The sequence below is a fragment of the Callorhinus ursinus genome, unplaced genomic scaffold (genome assembly GCF_003265705.2).
Source record: "Callorhinus ursinus isolate GAN/ISIS: 27379988/994484 unplaced genomic scaffold, GSC_fseal_2.0 scaffold6, whole genome shotgun sequence".
In the NCBI taxonomy this organism is placed as follows: domain Eukaryota; kingdom Metazoa; phylum Chordata; class Mammalia; order Carnivora; family Otariidae; genus Callorhinus; species Callorhinus ursinus.
In genome coordinates, this window is record NW_027397068.1 from 49,021,717 (window position 1) to 49,042,087 (window position 20,371).

At 37.5% G+C, this 20,371-nt stretch overlaps 2 protein-coding genes across 3 annotated transcripts in view; both read right to left on the minus strand.

Annotated features, from left to right (window-relative positions):
* Window positions 1-20,371, minus strand: part of VNN1 (vanin 1) — a 725,633-nt gene that overhangs the window by 500,023 nt on the left and 205,239 nt on the right. The window lies entirely within an intron of this gene.
* STX7 (syntaxin 7) overlaps window positions 1-20,371 on the minus strand; it is a 98,862-nt gene that overhangs the window by 39,927 nt on the left and 38,564 nt on the right. Inside the window, exons 8-10 of one of the 2 annotated variants that reach the window (XM_025865573.2) lie at window positions 19,928-20,000; window positions 16,969-17,051; window positions 12,896-14,245 (exon numbers count right to left, since the gene is read on the minus strand). In XM_025865573.2, the coding sequence (XP_025721358.1) occupies window positions 14,153-14,245; window positions 16,969-17,051; window positions 19,928-20,000 (249 nt within the window). In that variant the 3' untranslated portion in view covers window positions 12,896-14,152. Of the gene's footprint in view, window positions 1-12,895; window positions 14,246-16,968; window positions 17,052-19,927; window positions 20,001-20,371 lie in introns of those variants that run through there. The other variant, XM_025865579.2, reaches the window with a different exon arrangement.

The window sequence follows — 20,371 nt, forward strand, 5'->3', positions numbered from 1 at the left end:
CCCTGCTCAGCAGGGAGTCTGCTTCTCCCTCTGACCCTCTTCCCTCTCGTGCTCTCTATCTCATTCTCTCTCTCAAATAAATAAAATCTTTAAAAAAAAAATCTTGATATGACAAATATTTTCCAGTTAACGATTCGCCCAACAAGAGAGTCAATTTCTCTTTGCTCTTTTCCACAGAGCTCAAGGAGGTTGTTAGATTAAAAAAAAAGAACACAAATGTCCTGTTGGAACCATTATGTGGGAGCTGTTGGTCTTTAAATTTGTTTTTAATACAATGATTAAAACAAAGGGTTAAATCATACTACTTTACAAATCATCAATATCTTTGGAGATTAGGAAAGAGTAGACCTTTAAGCATTCATTATTCAGTCAAAATAACTGGCTGGACCTCCCCTCGTTCTCTGAGGCACATTACTACCAGTCTTAGAAAAGCAAGTCAGAAAACACCAGACCCATGAATCTCAGTGACCTGTAGACATGTGAGTGTCTCTTCCAATCATGTTTAATATAAACTAAACATTGCATAGTACCAAACTAAGACTTGCTTTGTCTTTCTGAAACCCATCGTTACCTCGTCATTGTGTAATATACTTGGGATTACATGTTATTCCTTATTAGAACTATGCAGAAAGAAAGTACGTCTGAAGGACCCAAATCAAAGAATTCTGTTTGCTGTGAGTGATCAAATTCCTAATATAACATTCCTCTTCTCCATCTATATTTTAGAAATAACAGAAAGATTAATAGATTTGTAATGTAATCAATGTTGAATTATGACCTAACAGGTTACATAAGTGCTTAGGATACCAGCAAAGCAGACAAACCAGGAATGACACAGAAAACTGTGATGAATTTATACAGCACTTCAAAGTAAGAAAAATCTAGAAGTAATTTTAATTTCAATATTTACATGAGTTTTATGACCTTATGAAAAAATTAATTTTCTTTTCAATTATATGTGGGCTTATCATCATCATCTTTTCTGTATTTGGAGCTTCTAAAATTCTCTATCTGGCTCTGGATACAAAAACTCTAAACACACAGGGTTAAGGCATCAAAGATGAAAGCTAGTACACTTACAACTATTTATATTGCAAAAGCTTTGCCCTTCTGCGAGAACATGCAGTTTCCCAAACACTAACCTCTCTTTACAAGGTTATGCTTATTAGCTGGGATTTGTAGCTCAATGGCAACACTGTTCATCCTTGGTTCAATTCAGATTGTAATTTCTTTTTAAACTACCTGACCCTTATAATCATATGGTGAGTAGGTCTGATCATTCATCTTCCCGAGGCCAAGTTTTTGGTCTGAACACAGAGTCACTTGTGTTTCTGAAGCCTCTCAGCATTATGATGATTGGGGTAAAAACTGTCAATTGAGAAAAGTTTGAAAGAGAACTTTCATACAATGTTTTCATTGTCTTGTTCTTTTTCTGGAACTAAAATTCCTGATTGAAAAAACAAAAGTCTTCCTAGATATAAGGATGAAGTTTTTTTTTTTTTTTTAAAGATTTTACTTATTTATTTATTTGAGAGGGAGAGAGTGAGAGAGAGCATGAGAGGGGAGAGGGTCAGAGGGAGAAGCAGACTCCCCGCCGAGTGGGGAGCCCGATGCGGGACTCGATCCCGGGACCCCAGGATCACGACCTGAGCCGAAGGCAGTCGCCCAACCAACTGAGCTACCCAGGCGCCCTATAAGGATGAAGTTTTAAGAGATGATCTTTGTTTCTAATCAAGTGTGGAAGTTATCAACTATTTCATCTTCCTCAGGGTGAGAATACGCTGAATAAGATTTTGCTATTTCTCAGGGCCCTGCATTTATTAAGCACTTAGCAAGTTGTTATTGAATGAATGAATGAATGAATGAACCAAACTCCTGACATCCCTCTTAGTATTAAAGCTGTATCACCCTGTGAAGTATTAAAACATTGCATTGGTGTCTGGCTTCACATCCAGAGTACCACATTCCAGGTGTTGTTCAAATTGGATTATAGGCTGAAGGAGAGTAAGTCCTGAGCTGACTGCTTAGACTGGGTTCTGCCCATTTCTGAACTATTCACTGAAACAAAAGGAATGGGATCAGGCTGACTGATTTGTTATATAAAGTCGTGCCCACCATCTGTGGAGTTAGGGTGGAGTCAATTCCACCCAAAGCATATGGCTGCTACTGAACACAGGAGAAAGAATATCCTAAAGTCTGGGGTCATTAAGACCTGACAAGGGTAGCATGGATGCTAGGCAGGCAACTAAGAAATACTGTCAATGTAATTTCTATTTTTAATGTGACTCAATGAAAAATCTAACTTATGTGTTAGAAACAATTCCTTATCTTTTGAGGTTTAAAGAAAATCTCCTTTAAATTGGTTAAAACAAACAAACAAACCTAAAAGATTTTTAGCACTGAACACCGTGCTTGTTTTTAGGGAAGAAATACTAAGATAGGATGTCGCCTATTGTGTAGTGGAGCTTTAGAGTTTAACTAGACCTTGATTAGCTGATTGATTTTGAGTGTTTCTTAAACAGTTAACAAGGCTATTTCCAGAGAGGTTTTAAATTAAAAGTGGTTGACTTTATGTAGATCAGGGCTATTTTTTTGGCATATTTTCTAAGAAATATTTCACTAGAGGTCATAAAAACATTCTTCTAACATTTTCCCTCTTGATCTTTTACGCATGCTTGAGGAAAATGTGCATTCTCTAGTTTTGGAGTGCATGATCCCTTATGTATTTATTAAACTTGCTTATTGTGTTCTATATATATTTTTTTCCTGCTTGAACTAAAAATTGAAGGAGGTATAATAGGTTTCTCCATTTTTTTCTCTGTAGTTCTATGAATTTTGGGTTTTCCTACTTTGTTTACAACTGTTTAGAATTGTTAGTCCTGCTCCATTAACTAAAACTTTTAATATTTTTAGACCCTGTTTATCCCTATTAGGGCTTTTCACCTTAGTATTTAGAAGGGCTGATATTGATATAATTACCCTAATGTGGTATATTTGCTTGTTATATAATTTTTCTTAATCATACTTTTTGTCTTTATCTTTGTGCTTTCTGTATTTTGTAAACTGCATATATTGGGAAATGTACCCTTCTTTTATCTGATGGAGTAGCCTATTTATATTTATTGCAACTATTTATCTACTATGCTTTCCATTTCTTTGGTTTTTTGAATATGTTATCCTCTTCTCTCCTGGCCTGAAAAGTTTCTGCAGAGAAATCCATCAATAGTCTTATGGGAGTTCCCTTGTATATAACTTCTCTCTTTTCTCTTGCTGCCCTTAGAATTTTTTTTTGTCTTTGAACTTTGACAATTTAATTATAATGTCTGTCAGTGTAGCCCTATTCAGATTCAAGCTATTTGGGGTCCTTTGGGCCTTATGGATCTGGATATCCATTTCTCTCCCTAAGTTTGGGAAGTTTTCAGCAACATTGCTTCAGATATATTTTCTGTCCCTTTTCTTCTCCTTCTGGAATTCCTATAATGGGAATATTATTTCTATTCATTATATTCCCTAATTCCCATAGGCTTTCTTCACTCTTTTTCATTGTTTTTCTTTTTGCTCCTCTGGGTAATTTCCAATGTCCTATCCCCCAGGTTGCTGATTCTTTGTTCTGCATGGTTGAGTCCACTTTTGATACTCTCCACTGAATTCCTTAGTTCAGCTACTGTGCTTCCCAACTCTAGAATTTGTTTGTTTTTTGTTTTGTTTTTTGTTTGCTCTATCTTTGGGACTCCAATTAGACATATATCAGATATTCTCAATCTTTCAGGTTTCATAATCTGTCATTTATATTTCCTCTCTCCTTGTCTATCTTTGATACAATATGTGTTAGTTATTGCCTCAGTTAACTAATGATTCCTTTAGCTGTAACTAATATCCTCTTGAACTATTCATTGAGTTATATGTTTCAATAATGATATTTCATAGTTCCTTCAGAGTTATTATCTGCCTTATCTTTTTTTTTTAAGATTTTATTTATTTGACAGAGAGAGAGAGAGAGCACAAGCAGAGGCAGCTGCAGAGGGAGAGGGAGAAGCAGACTCCCCACTGAGGAGGGAGCCTGACACAGGGCTCGATCCCAGAACCCTTTGTGGAACTGTGACCTGAGCCAAAGGCAGATGCCTAACCCACTGAGCCACTCGGGCATCCCCTGCCTGATCTTTTTACGTATTTCTTATTATATATCACTTTAATTCATAGTTATTTCTTTAAGCATTTCATAGCATTCCATTCTTACTAATTCTAATATCTGAAGTCCTTAAATATAAAATCAGTTTCTCAATCAAAATGGCTTGTTTCCCCATGTATTTGATTAATTAATCCAGAAGCATTAATTAGGAAGGCTTTCCTTCAGAGAGGATTTTCATTCACTTCTTAGAGTAACCATCAGAATTTATTGACCTGGGACAACGTTCATACATTAAAGATTCCTGGTTTTATGCAGGAGTCTTAGTTCAGCTTCTTGACTTTATTTACCTGGAATCCATAACTTATCTCAGAATCACAGCCTTTTCCTGTTTCCCAACTACTTCGGGTTTAACTCACTTTCATTTGTAATGATTATCTTGCTTTCTAATAAGCCAAAAAATGAACCAAATATTATGTGTTTTACTTTATCCGGTAACTTATTTTAGTGGAAGGATCATTGAGCTTATCTAGTCAACCATACTGCCAGAAGCAGAAATCATCTACTTCTTTCTTAGTCAATTTTGGCAATTTGCATTTTTCACATAAATTATTCACTTTTTCTGTTTTGTAATGTATTGGTATAAAGCTGTTTATAGTGCCCTCTTATTTTTTAAATTTCTCCTGTGTTTATTTCTTGATCTCCATCTTCATTCCTAATAATTGTAGGTCTCTATTTTTTTCCTAATCAATTTCACCAAAGCTATATATAAATGTGTGTGTCTATACACACACATATTTTTTTAAGAAACCAACTTTTGACTAAGTTTAAGTGGACCCTCTCTACTATAACAGTTTTATACTCCAGAGGTCAGCAAACTTTTTTCTGTAAAGGGCCAGAAATTTTAAAACTGAAAAATACAGTAATCAGAATAAAACACTTAATTGATGGGTTCAATAATAGGATGGAAGAGACAGAGGAAAAGGATGGAATAAACAGAGTAAAGAATCAATAAACTTGAAGTTAAAACAATAGAAATTAACCGGTCTGAATAACTAAAAGAAATTTTTTAAAAAGATAAACAGAACCTTAGGGACTTAAAAGCCTATCACAAATTATCTAACATTTGTGTCTTCAGAGTCCCAGAAGAAAGAACAAAGGCAAGGCAGAAAAGAACCTGAAGAAATAATGGCTGACAACTTCCTGTATTTGGCAAAAGGTATAAGTATATGGATTTAAGAAACTGACCAAAACTTAGATAAGTTAAACTCTAAACGTCTACACCAAGACACAACATAGTCAAACTTCTGAAAACCTAAGGAAGGAAAGGAGGGAGGAGGAGAAATAGAGAAATGACACCTTACTTATAATGGAAAAAGAATTTTAAAAAATTGAGTTTCTCATCAGAAATCAGAGTTCAGAAGGAACTTTTGAAAAAAAAAATCTCAAAATTTCACCAGTTTGAAAGGAAAGTAGAATCTTATGTCTAGTGAAAACATCCTTCAAAAATGAAGGGAAAAATCAAGAGCATTTCAGGTGAAGGAAAACCAAGAGACTTTATTGCCAACAGAGATACAATAAGAACAATAAAAGCCTAACAAAATTTCCCTAAACAGAAAGGAAATGATATACAAAGGAAATTTAGAAGAACAATGAGGAATGAACACAGTAAGTAAAAATCTGGGTAAATACAATAGACTTTCCTTCTCCTCTTGAGTTTTCAAAATTACGTTAGATGGTTGAAGCAAAAGTTCCAACATCGATGTGGTTCTAAATATATGTAGAGGTACTACTGAAGACAATTATAAACAGGGAAGAGTAAAGAGACAAAAAGGGAAGTAAGATTTCTACATTTGACTAGAACTGTTAAAGGGATGACACCATACATGTTGTGAGCTATATATTTATAATGTAATACTTAGAGCAAACACACTAAAATGGTTTATAAAAAGATATGCTAAAAACATCATCAAAAAATTAAAATGGAATTCTAAAATATATTCAACTTATCCCCGGGAAAGCAAGGGGAAAAATAATGAAGACAGCAGAAATTAATAAAATTGAAAACATTAAAACAATATAGAATATTAATGAAGCAAAAAGCTGTTTTTTTTAAAGATCAATAAAATCAACAAACTTCTAGAAAGATTTACAAAGAATAAAACAGATATGACACAATTTAACAATATCTGGAATGAAAGAGGGGACACCACTACAGACATCAAAAGTATAAGAAAGGAATACTACAAACAACCCCACATACAAAAACTTGACAAACTGAGATGAAATAGACCAATTCTCTGAAAAACATAAACTACCACAACTCAGTATGAAATAGGTAACTTAAACAGTCCCACAACTATTATGGAAATTTAATTTATAATTAAAAACTCCCTCACCAAAATTCCAAAGTCTAGATGCTTTCATTGGAGAATTCTATCAAGTGTAAAAAGAATTAACATCAATTCTAAACAACCTCTTAGAAAATAGAAGAGGAAGGAACACCTCCCAATTCATTTTGAAGCTATTACCCTGATAGTAAAACCAGACAAAACACTGCAAAAAAAGAAAGCTATGATCAATATCCCTCATGAATACAAATGCAAAAATCCTTAACAAAACATTAGTCAGTCTAACTCAGTAACATATAAAGATAATTATACACCATGACCAAGAGGGATTTATTTCAGGGGTGCAAGGCTGGGTCAATATTCAAAACTCAATCAATGTATCTATCATATTAATAGGCTAAAGGAGAAAAATCATATGATCATATCAATTGATGCAGAAAAAACACTTGACAAAATTTAACACCAATTCATGAAAAGAAAAACTCTCAGAAAAATAGGAATAAAGGGAATTTCCTTAACTTGATGAAGAGTATCTACAAGAAACCTACAGCTGACATTATATTTAATGGTGAGACACTAAATCCTTTCCTGAGATTGGGAATAGGGCAAGGATATCCCTTCCCCACTCTTATTCAAATATAGTGCTGAAAGTTCTAAGCACTGCATTAAGAAAGGAAATAAAAGGCATACAGATCAGAACAAAAGAAATAAAACTATTGCTATTTGCAGATCACATGATTTTCTATGTAAGATAATCCAAGTAATCTACACCAACCTCCTAGAACTAATAAGTGAGTTAAGCATGATCGCAGCATACAAGATAAACATACAAAAAAACAATTGCATATATATTTGCAATAAATACGTGAATATGGGAATTAAAAAACAGTATCATTTACAATCTCTCAAAAAAATGAAATGCTTAGGTGTAAACCGAATAAAAGCATATATAGAACTTAATAAGCTAAAAACTACACAATACTAAAGAAATCAAAGAAGATGTAAATAAATAAAGAGATATCTTGTGTTCATGGATTGAAAGACTCAACGTGGTAAAATGTCAAATTTCCCCAAACTGGTATACAGGTTTAACATAATTCTTATCAAAAATCTCAGCAAGATATTTGTATAAATATGGATAAGATTATTCTAAAATTTTTTATGCTTAAAAAAAAGAAGTAGGAAGGGAAAAATGAAGGGGGGGAAATCAGAGGGGGAGATGAACCATGAGAGACTATGGACTCTGAGAAACAAACTGAGGGTTCTAGAGGGGAGGGCGGTGGGGGGATGGGTTAGTCTGGTGATGGGTATTAAAGAGGGCACGTACTGCATGGAGCACTGGGTGTTATACGCAAACAATGAATCATGGAACACTGCATCAAAAACTGATGGTGTACTGTATGGTGATTAACATAACATAATAAAAAAAATAAAACATATATGGAAAGACAATGGACAAAACCACCTAATTTTGAAAAAGAATAAAGTATAAACAAGCAGTCTATATGATTTCAAGTCTTATCAAACAGAAAAATTAATACTGTCTGGTATTGGTGGAGGTATAGACACATAGACCAATGGAATATAACAGACGAACCAGATATAGACCCACACAAATATGTCCAACTGATTTTTGTTCAGCTTGTTTTCAATAGAGGAGCAAAAACCATTCAATAGAGTAAAGACAGCCTTTACAACAAATATGATATTGGAACAACTGAGCATCATAGGCAAAAAAAACCCAAAACAAAACCTAGATGTAAGTCTCACATTTCATGCAAAATTAACTCTAAATGGATCATGGACTTAAAAGTAAAATGTAAGATCACAGAACTTTTAGAAAAGAAGATAAAAGTGAAAATCTTTGTGATCTAGGGCTAGGCAAAGAGTCTGTGATACCAAAAGCATGATCCATAAAAAGGAAACATCGATAAAATGGACTTCACCCATCAAAATGAAAAACTTTTGCTCTGTGAAAGACCCTGTTAAGAGGAAGACAAGCTACAGAGTGGGAGGAAATACTTGCAAATTAATTTAGATATTGGACAAAGGACTAGTATCTAGAATACATATTAAAAAAAAAACACTCAAAGCTCAACAATGAAAAACTAAACAACCCAATTAGAAAAAGAGGAGAAGACATGAAGAAACACATCACTGAAGAAAACATACAGGTGCCAAATAAGCACATGGAAAGGTGAACATCATTAGCCATTGGTGAAGTATAAAACAATCTATTACAGTAACTAAAATAAAAATCTGTGACATCACCAAATGCCGATAAGGAAGTGAAGAAACTGGATCAAACATTGCTGGTGGGAATGTAAACTGGAATAGCCACTCTGGAAAAGTTTGGCAATTTCTTAAAAACTAAACATTCAACTGTCATATGGCTCAGCAATTTCACTGCTGGGCATTTATCCCAGAGAAATGAAGTCTATGTTCACACAAAAACCTGTACACAAATGAACATAGCTTTATTCATAATAGTCCAAACTGACCAGATAGCCTTCAGCAGGTAAAGGGTTAAACTGTGATCTATCCATACCATGGAACACTACTCAGCACTGAAAACTGAAAGATCAGATGCACTTGATACATGTAACAAGTGGTATGAATCTCCAGAGGATTATGCTGAATGTAAAGAGCTAATCCCAAAAGCTTACATACTGTATGATCCCGATTACATAATGTTATTGAAATAACAATTATAAAGATGGAGAACAGATTACGGTTGGAAGAAGGGGATGGGGGCTTGAGCAAAGTCGGTGTGGCTATAAAAGGGCATCAGGAGGGGTCTTTGTGTTTGAATGTTGTATGTGGAAATGTTCTACACATATTTTTGTCAATATCATTATCCTGGTGGTGATATTGTAGTTCTGCAAGATGTTACCACTGGGATTAATTGGGTGAAAAGTACAAGAGGGATCTCTGTATTGGTTTTTACAATTGTGTGTGAATTTACTGTTACCTCAAAATCAAAGTTTAATTTAAAATTTTAGCCTTTGGGGCTCAGTTGGTTAAGCATCTGCGTTTGGCTCAGGTCATGATCCCAGGGTCCTGGGACAGAGTCCTGTGTGGGGCTCTCTGCTCAGCTGGAAGCCTGCTTCTCCCTCTCTCTCACATAAATAAAATCTTCAAAAATAAATAAAATTTTAGCATTAAACATGTTTTACATTTTATAAAATGGGCTCTTTATTTTAAATGTCCACGCCATTCCAAAGGTAAGTACTGGTCTGTGGTCTCCATTTCAGGCTTAAGAAATTTAATGTAACATAGACAATTTCTACATTACTAAGAAAAATGTTTGAATGTAGATCAGGAAAAGACACAAGGGAAGTCCTAATTTGGAACAAACAATATCGTTTTGCATCCAAGATATAACTAATTTAAATGACATATGATGGTTACCTCACTGAATTGTGGTAGATGCCCCACCACAAAGTAATAATTAAATGTTAAAATTATGGTAACCTTTAGGAAGATTAAAACATTAAGTCTGGCACTGGAAATAGGTCAGATGTGGTCAGGTACACTGGAAACGCCTTTAAATGAACTTAAAATGACCATAGCACCTGGGTTTGGAAGGATGAAAAACAATATTCTCCACTAAGTTATAATTTGTTTTTTTGTTTTTTAATTTCTAGAATCATTACTGACCTAAGAATCTGCCTTGCCCTGAAAGCTTTTTAGAAAAATCAGGTCTCAGCTATGCAAGTTACTAAAAGCTTGTGTCCTTGTCTTGGGTTAAAATCTCTAGTTCCTAGGGATGTAAACTTGGTTCTTTTTATCTGGTCTGACTTCAGTTATTTCAGATTTGCCATGAAACAGCTGGTGTGAAACTTTCAGAAGGCACTGGAAACTGAAATTAGTGTCTGGAACTCTTCACTGAGGCTAAATAACTGCATTTCTAAGTTTTCCACCAAGGCTAATAGGTTTTGGAGTTAGCAACTACTGTCTAGCAGTACTTACAGTAAACACTTAAAAATCTGTACTTTGGGTTTGCCAAAGTGGGCATTAGTACCCTTTCAAGTTTATTTAAAGACTCGGTTCAGTTCTAGCAGACTCCCTCTCAAACAAGCAGGGGTGTTATGCATAGAACGATTGCACAGGAAATCTGGTTTTTGCCTTCCACCACTTACGTTTTAAGCAGAAATGCCATCACTACACAAAACCTACAGGAATCCCACTCTGAGTAATTAAGTGACCAACCTCTTAAAAACCTGCCAGAAGCAACAGTGTCTATAAAAATCGATTTAGTGTGTCAGTTACTTAGTTCTATTTCTGCATTTAAAATTAGGATTATTTGAAGAAAAATAAGCTATCCCAACATTTTCACGTTAACCAAATAATTGCCGAAACAAAGGATTAAAACGGCAGTGTTTCACTGATGAGAAAATGGGTTAGTGTGAGGTAAGGTCATGCATTCTGTCAGAGAAGTGGTACAGTGTAGCCCTTTCAGGCTCCGGCTGGTGAAAGTTTTGCTAAGTGTATTTCCTTGCTTGAGACATGAAGCTGTTCAGATCTTAGGGTGGATGGAAGAGGTCTGCGATCCGGGGAAGCGCGTCATTTTAAGTGACTCATGAAAACGCACAACTTTTTTCCACCCCCCCCCCCTCAGGAAAGCAGGATGCCTGATGATGTTCTTTACCACTAATGAGGACTCTTCCTCATATCCAAATGAACCAAAAAAAAACGCCAGTTAACTCATCATTTGCCCAAATGGTATCCCCTTCGGAAATTTCCTTTTATTCCAGCAACCTGGTCATATGTGCAAACAGTACTCAGTTCTGACTTTAAAAACATAAATGCTAAATACGTTCCCCTTGTAAATTGTTCTTTACCATGAAGGTGGACGAGGACTTTTTTTCTTTAGACAGGTTTTATCTTTTATTGTGTTTTTTTCTACATGCAGCAACAAAAATTACACCAACTAGAAACACTATTCCACACTTTCTTTGCTAAAGCACAGGCTGATTTTGTGGAACAAAAAGTCTTCAAAAATCATTTTTCATTATAAACTTGTTGAAAAACATTGATATTCAAAACACTGTTTTTCTGTGTGTACAAAATGTTACTTAAAAAAAAAAAAAGCCATGACGACAGTGAAGGAGTCGGTGGCAACCTCTTGGAGATAAGTGGTGTCCGACAGCGCTGCGGATGCTGCTGGGCGCGCTGAACGCTCGGAGGCCTGACTCCAACTGCCGCCTTCGTGGTTTGCTGGCCTAGATCAAGCTCTGTCTGTGCCCACACGTCTATTTTTCTAGAACTGCTCCCCTGCCGACTAACAGACAAGCTGCCTTATGTTGAAATGGCACCTGTTATATTTTTTTTTACCATCAATCGTTGTGCAAAACCAGAACACTTCCGTATTTAATGACCAGTGCAAGAGTCAAACACTTCAGGCCACACTCTCATTCAATTTCAGAGGCTGGTTGATCTCAATCTGCGCCGTTCGAGAATGTCTTTGGAGCCCGCTAAAATGAACAATAATGTGTCACCTGACGAGGAAACTTCTTCAGTTTGAGGCTTATGTGGACTGATTCAAATATGCTGACTGTCATAAAAACAACTTCATTTTATTTTCCATAGTGTGAGCTTCACCTTTCAATGTGATTCTAAGACTAACCTGAAGGAAAACTTCGAGAACTTGAAAACCTTGGCTATTGTGCTATGTTTTTCCTTTGATTTTTTTCAAATCAAGACTACTCTTTGTGTTCCAAATATTTTGGGGTAAAAATTTCCTTCAAAAATCATTATGTTTCTTAAAAGAATGCAAGCCACTAAGGTTCCTGTTTTTAATCACTGATCTGTGTCCCAGGTAAAATAATTTATAAAATATTACACATTAAATGAATGTGCTAAAATCACGCAAAAAAAATTAAGTGGTTTTGCTGTTACTGGGAATTCATCAGGAAGCGAACTGAGTGAGTGCATTTGCCTCTATGAGAATAAACATTTTATCAAGTACAACTGTGCAAAAAAAAAAAAAAAATTGAACTGATTTGTGGGAGCTGTGGGAGTTTTATGTAGCCATAAGATACCGGTTTATCACACGCTTCTCTGTGCTCTTATAGAGAAAGAACATGTTCAATCAGGCCTGATGGGCTTGCACTGACCTCAGCACAGGTAGTATTTGTATAAATTCCTCTCCCTGCCTGGCCAGTCCTGTTCACTAAAGCAAACTGATTTGGTAAACACCGAGTCTCAAAGTTTCCAATCACTCACTCACAAGAAAATTTTCTACAGTCTCTTACGGAGGAAAAAAAAAAAAAATGGCATTTTGCTGACATGCATTTTAAGATTGCCAAACTAAAACACTAAATAAACCAGTACTCCAGAAAGAAGGGCTGCTGTGTGATTATGTCAAGTGTTGCTCCCACAGAAGCAGAGTCCTCATGACACAGAACTATCCAGACACTTTTAAAATCATCTTTATTTTGGTTGCAAAGATACAGTTTACTTACTTAACATTTTATTTGTTCCCATTTGAAGTCTCATAGCTTTGCCATGTAAAACACTGACTTCACTATCAAACTGCTATATAAGAATGTTATAAAATACAAACTATAAACTAAGATAATCCTCTTTACAGTATTCAGATTAGTGCATTAAAACAACATCGATTTAAAAAAAGCAAGTGAGTTAATTGGCAAACACCAAATTGTTTTCTAATGAAAGATGTTACAAAATGGTATGCGAGGTAAACACTAAATTTTAAGTGTTAGTGCTCAAAAACAATAATTCTGGGAAAGTTGCTCCCCCAAAGTAATTCTGACCCAAGGATACACATGTAGCCATTATTCTAAAGGACTTAAGGGAAGATAATTAATTTTCCACAGTAATAGCTGTGGAAGTACACAGCAAAATAACAAGTTGGGATCTTCGGATTTCTAATGCTATAGGTACTGATTTTTCATACTCTTCGTTCAAATTACATTAAACATTTATTGTGACTACACATACCCCAGCAAACACCGGACTTAAACAGGGCCTATGTAAAAACAATCTATCCTTAATATTTTACGAGGCAATCTACAGCAAATGCTTAATATGTACACATCAGGAGTATGAGATACTCTAGGAAATTATTCACTGATTTCATTTAGAGTAAACAAGGGTCTTAAGAGAAAACCAACAAGTAAAGTTAAATAATTTGTGCTGCTATGAACCAGGAAAAAAAAAAAAACAACACACCACAAACAGGTATGATATATTTTTTTTAAGTTATTGAGAATATTTCCGCTGCTGGCTCAAATTGAAACTAAATTTGAGATTTTTAATTGAAGGAACACAACTCTGAATGCACATCACTCTGTCAGAGACAGACACACATGGAACACACGCACACCTTTACATTTACTAATTCCAAGAGCTAAGTCAACAGGTAAATAAATTATAAATGAAAGGCATATACAATGTGGACAAAACCTCACAATATTAGATTGAAAAGCATGGAAATAATGCCAGCAGTCATACTGAGAAAAACTTTCAGTGTTAGAAAATATCAGATTGAATCCAAAGGAAACTCCCCCCCCCCCAAATGAAAATAACAAAGTATGGGAACCATCCTTTATGGAGTGTCTTTAAAATAACAGTAATAAAAAAACCATGATTACAGGAATCCTCCTACATAATTTAGAGAATGTAGTGCAATAGGGTGCTCCTTTATAATTTAGCTTTTCACTTTCCATATGATGAGACCGAGAATTACAACTCCAATGACAATGATAAAAATGATGATGCACAGGGTTTTTCTGGATTTGCGCTGCAGATGCAAAAACAAAAACCATGTTTACAGATGTACTGAAGCATCTCTATAGCAACTGAAAATCACTTGCTTCATTTCTAGAGTAAAATCAATAGTAATTAACTGCCCTCAAATATTTGGCTGTATTTTTTTGCTTCTCAAAAATCTCTTCAAATACAAGTGGCACTATTCTTTCAAGAAAAGTCTTCTTGAATTAATGATATAATTCAGGGGCTAATTATTCAACCTTTGTTGGTCATATTTCTGAGTGTGGTTGGGCTTAAAAAATGAGACAGAGAGAAATGAAAGTTACTGACTTAAGCAACAGACTGAGGTATTCCTATGTATAAAAACTAAGAACAGCTTAAAAGCTAACTTTTATCAGAGAGCTGCTCTTCAAAATGAGTTCTCTGAAAATATCAGCAAGTGTAAATGCTTGGCAATTTCTCCTGAAGTAAATTTACTAGTTTCCAAAATTCCCGTTTTTTTAATATTAGTGGAAACTGCATTTAAAAATCTCAACATACACATAAAAAACAAAGAGCTAAAAAATCATAATGCAGTCATTTAAATCACAGAGGTTAAGAGTTCTGTTCCATTCTTCATTCTGGCCCAGCCGTAGATTTCCATATTTCTTTAATGGCTTGCATATCTCATAGCAACATGCAGGAATCCTTTCTCTTTTTCTTTTAAAGATTTTACTTATTTATTTGACAGAGAGAAAGAGAGCAAAAGAGAGCACAAGCAGGGAGGGACAGAGGGCGAGGGAGAAGCAGGCTCCCCGCTGAGCAGGGAGCCTAACAAGGGGAACCCTGCGATCATGAGCTGAGCCAGAGGCAGACGCTCAACCGACTGAGCGACCCAGGTGCCCCGGAATTTTTTTCTTATAAGGTTGAAAAGTTTGTAAATTTTCTTTGTCAACTAGTAGTACCATAAAATTTACAGAAAGACAGGTTTCCGACTCTGAAATTCTCCTGAAAACTATGATGACTTTCAGTATACCACATATTCAGCAAGTTTTTCAACTGAATACTCCTCCTTACATGAAGTATGACTTCTCTAGAGTTTCAGTTTCATCTTGCCTACATATTTTCCCCAGACTCCCCTTGAGTACCACAGACACATGTGTAATATACCTGTAAGAACAATCACAGGCTTCCCCCTACAGGGTTATCTGTGGCCCAGGGCACCCTCCCTAGTGTGGGATGGTGAGGTTCCCAGGGTACTGCAATGATAAGTACTGATCAGCTTCCCCTACACTCATGGTTCACCCAAACTATTAAGGAGCGCCATATTTTGCAGAGGCAAGAGTTTAATATCAAGGTTTCCAAGGAGAACTACAGGGAAGCTGCTTTTTTCCCCAGCACTGATGTTGCATGGCTCTTCCCTCATCCCTCCAGGGCCCATGGGATTAAGTACGGGGCAGCTCTAGATATGGAGGTGTGGCTTGGGAAGATGTGCTCCTTTCTCCCAGAGTGGCTGTAGGGTTTACCCTTCCCCAAGGAGGGGAAAAGTAAAACTTGGAGATATATCTACATCCCTCCAAAATCCAAAAGCAAAACAAAATAACATGCAAACCTCGTTACTGATAAATCCTGCTAAACACTACGTTTGAGTAACTGTTGGCATTTATAGATTATTGTGAGTGCGTGTGTGTGTGTTCATGAATGATACCTACGTGTGACAGTAATTCTACTGAGCTGCATACCTGAATCACATGCACACAGAAGGTAAAGGCGAGTTAGAGTTACTACATCACTGAGTACAGCTGGCCGTAACTCAGCAATCTCCACATAGCTTTACCGTTCTCTATGTACCACTAAGTATGCAGTGATTTGTCCAGCGAAAAATGGCACTGAAATGAAAGGGGACTTCTGAGGTTAGTGAGAAAAGCAAAAAGCAATTGAAAATATCTAAGACCGTGATAACATCTTAGGTATTTTAGAAGAAGGCAACACGGTCTGAGAAAATAATTATGAACAACAACAAAAAGTGGAATTTTAAGAGGGAAATCAAATGCTATGGTGGTATTTAGGGGTTCCCAAAGAGCCTGGCCTCATTCTTACTGTCTATATATCGTATGATATATTTATATTCATGGTCCTAATATCTGTGTAGTTCTCTGATGTGCTTCCTATCTGTCACATATACAGACTCCCTATATTAACCTGATCCACTGAAGAAATCAACTCATTCCTGGTAAAGGGTCTGCTGAATGCTGACAATACCCAGTGATCAAGGGCACTCCAAGGGAATATAATTTCCATAGGACTTGATGAGAACTCTCTAGAGCAAAGATCTTTGCCTTCTTACTGCAGAGTGCCACGGACAAAAAAGAAAGAAAAGGTGGCTGGAAACAGTGAGAGAAACAGGGGAAGAAAGTTATCAAAGAGGTTTCTGGTTTGGAAGGTCACAATAGCATCAGAGACCTCCAGCTGTCAGAAATGCCTGGACTTCTCTATCTACTGCTCCCCTCAGGACTCTAAACACTGAACTTCCTATCCCTGGGGGCCACAATTCTGTTCAACCCTGAGAATAACCAGGAAACAGGCTAACCCCAGTTTTAAACGGACTGGCAGATTTCTGACCTGTCTTCCATGGGATTTTAAACTTTAACATCTCCAGCCACCTTATACCTGAACTCTCTCTCTCTCTCACACACACACACCACATGCGCGCACAGACACACACACAGATTGGAAAGCCTAAGTTACAAGATAACTCACTGCAGTTAATATTACCTGATATTCTGCTGCCCTTGACAGCTGCTGGTTTGCTTGCTGAACGTGCACGTCTGCATTCTCCACGTTGGCTTCTATGCTGTCTTTAAAATAAAACACACACACACACACACACACACACACACACAAAGCTGTTAGACGTGTGTTGATGCTCCAGTAAGAGAGCTGCTTAAATCATAAGACTTCATGCAACATAAGATCAGACATGTTCACTATTCAAATGTTAACACTGGTAGTATACAGGCAAAGTTGAATTTCTTTTTAAACTGGCTCGGAGTCTTCTTTACACTATTTCTCAAATGATCCAAACAACACACAGATATTTGAAAAGAAACTGGATCATCCTCACTACGACACAATTCCTGTTCTACCTGGTAAGCCCCGAAAGGTACTAGGGAGTTTGCGTGCTCTGATGGTCAAGGCAGCACCGAACATCTAACAACTGTTCCCGTGAGTGAACACAGAGTATTGAAAGCCATCAGTCAACGACCTCCTTCAGAGCTAAAACCCAGCCCTCCCTGAGGGCTCAGGAAGCCTTCTTACCTGGCGACAGTGTCCCCTCCCTCGCTGCTCTGGCCTAGAGGTGGAACCAGTGGCCCCCCCAGCCTGAGACTATGGCCTCCCCCTTCTCCCAACCAACACCCAGCTTACAACTCATGCTTAAAAATGCATCCAACCCCCCATAACAGATATCTATAGACCTCATGGTCTTTCCTGCATTCTCTGAATATTTTAGCCCTGGATTCGCTGATGGGCCCTTCAATGCTTCTCTTACACAAATTGGCAATTTCACAAGCCAACTGCTGACCTGCTAACACCTGCCTTCTCCATGCCTGGACCATACTTTTTCAATGACTTTGCCTGTTTTCTCTTCCCAGCCACCCACCTCCACGATCATATCCCAAGCCTCGTCACTACCGATAACTGCAACTTCTCTATAAACTCAGTTTCAAACCTCACTCTCTGAGCATCACCGGCTACCTGTCTAGCACTCTCCTTCCAGCACCCCGACGTCACTGACCTACCACTGTTTCACTGCCCCTCAACACACTTCATGCCCTCACCTTCCTCCTGATCCAGCTTAGATCCCCCGGGCCACCACTGAGCCACACTCCTCGCACTTACCCTTGGCTCCCTTGCCACCTACCTTGGTCAGACTTATGTGACAACACCCTAACCCGCACCCTCACAGCTGCACACGGGTACAAAAAAAATAACCGACGTTGATTTCTTTCACTTCGAATTCATGACTGCCAAGCAAGCCTCCTTCATTTCAACTGGCACCTCACACTTAACATATCCCCAAATTGTTGATCTCCATCCCTCCAAACCCGCTCCAGTTCCAGACTGCCCCAGCTTAGAAAATGGCAACCTCACAGTTTCCCTGGGCTTGGCCCAAACCTTACGCATTGTCCTTGAATTCATTCTCTCTCACACCCACATCCAGCTAAGTCAGCAAATCTTTTTGGTTCTCCATTTTAAAGCTATCCAGAATTCCACCGCTTCTCACAGCTTCACTGCTTCCATCCCGATCTGAGGCAACTGCCCACCCCGATTCCTGCCATCACCTTGGAAGGGGTCTCTTTGCTTCTGGTCTTGTCCCTTTACGGTCTGCTCTCAAACTAGCAGCCAAAGCGAGTCTATTAAAACTTAAGTCAGATGATAACACTCCTCTGCTCAAACCCTCCTGTGGCCTCCCATCCGTTAATGGTAATGCGAGTCCTCACAAGGGCTCAGCGCCCTACATGACGCCAAACTTCGTGACCTCTGTTGTCATCTCTGCCTCCCTCTTGCTCGTTTCACTCACCAAAAACATCAGATGAGCTTCTGCCTGAAGGCCTTTGCACTTGCCCTTTGCTCTACCTGGAAAATTTTCTTTCACTTGCTCCCTTAATTCCATGAAGTCTTCACTAAAATGTTATCTGTCAGTAGGGTCTTCCTTGACCACCCTAGTAAAGCAGTAACATTCCCCACCAGCAGCAGCCCCATCCCACTACCTGCCTTATTTTCCTGAGAGCACTTATTGGCATTTACTTACTTTTCTTTCCTTTTACAAAAATTCTTTCTCCTCCGATTAGATTATAAGATTAATGAAGGCGGGGTCTTCTACCTCTTGTTTAAGTTCAGCTAAATCCCCAGTGCCTAGATTTGTGCCCAGACATAGCAGGCACTCAATAAATGTTTACTGGATGAACCAATGAATTGGTTTTTGAAATTTTACCCCATGATCTACTGTGGCTACAGAGAAGGGTTAAGAATGGGCAAATAATTGCTATAGTAAAATATAGGTCCAAGTATTTCAATGAACCAAAATCAGAAAATATATGAAATCTATCTTTAGCCACATCCACTGACAGCTTCATATTTCTAAATGGTAAAAATGATCAGGACACTGATCAGTGCTGACAGTTACACCTTACCTGAAGAGCAAAACTTTCAGGGAGTCTTAGCCACTGACTTTTTTTTTTAAAGAATTTGTAAAAGAATGTTTCGCATCTAAGTAATACCACTAAATTTTAAATGTACCGAAAAGACAATGGAATAAATGATTGGGCAAACGGCTACCTATTCCCTCTGATCTAAAAAACAAGGTAGCATGCACAATTATAAAGAGCACAGGTTTCCCAGAAAGTACTTGGTGTGATGAGAATTAGTGGGGTTGAGACGGAAACCAGGGGTCTGGCAAACAGGCGGCAGTGAGACTAGAGGCTGGCTCCACGGTCTCAGCAGCAGCAGGTTCTGGTGAGCTGTGGGGCTTCAGAAATAAATGGAGCCAGTTGATTCAATCAGTGGGAGCCAAAGATGAGGTCTGGTTTAGATAATGCCAAGGGTGATGCTCTGTCTGTTGGCAGAGGCTGTACTTTTAATTCCAGGGGGTCCCAGAGAGACAGGGGTTACTCTTGCTTGAGAGGTTCCTGCAGGTAAACTGCGTGCCTTCCCCCACCCCAGTGGGGCTTACCTATCACATCTCCTTGTTCATGGATCATCATTCCCAAATCTTTAAATATTTCATTGATATCCATAATATCAGCCTGAGAGAAAAAGGCATGTGTTAATATAATCAGAAATTCAGCCCTCAATCCACAAAGGGGAAAAATCAAAAAACAAAAAACAAAAAACAGAAAACAAAACCCCAAACCACCACTTAGACACAAGTGAGAATGCATCTAGGCTTAATACATAAATTTTGGAAATATCAGGAAACTATATGACTAGAGGCAACCCTAAGTAAGACAATCTTGAATGACTGTAACCAGTTCTTTAAAGGTAAGTTTGTGACATTAAAAATACCAAGCGAGGCAGCATGGAAACCAGGAATCTATTAACAGAGAAGCGTCCTGGGTCACTGAGTTTATGTTGATATAATCTGATAGTTTTGTTATCACTAGCAGTATTACCTCAT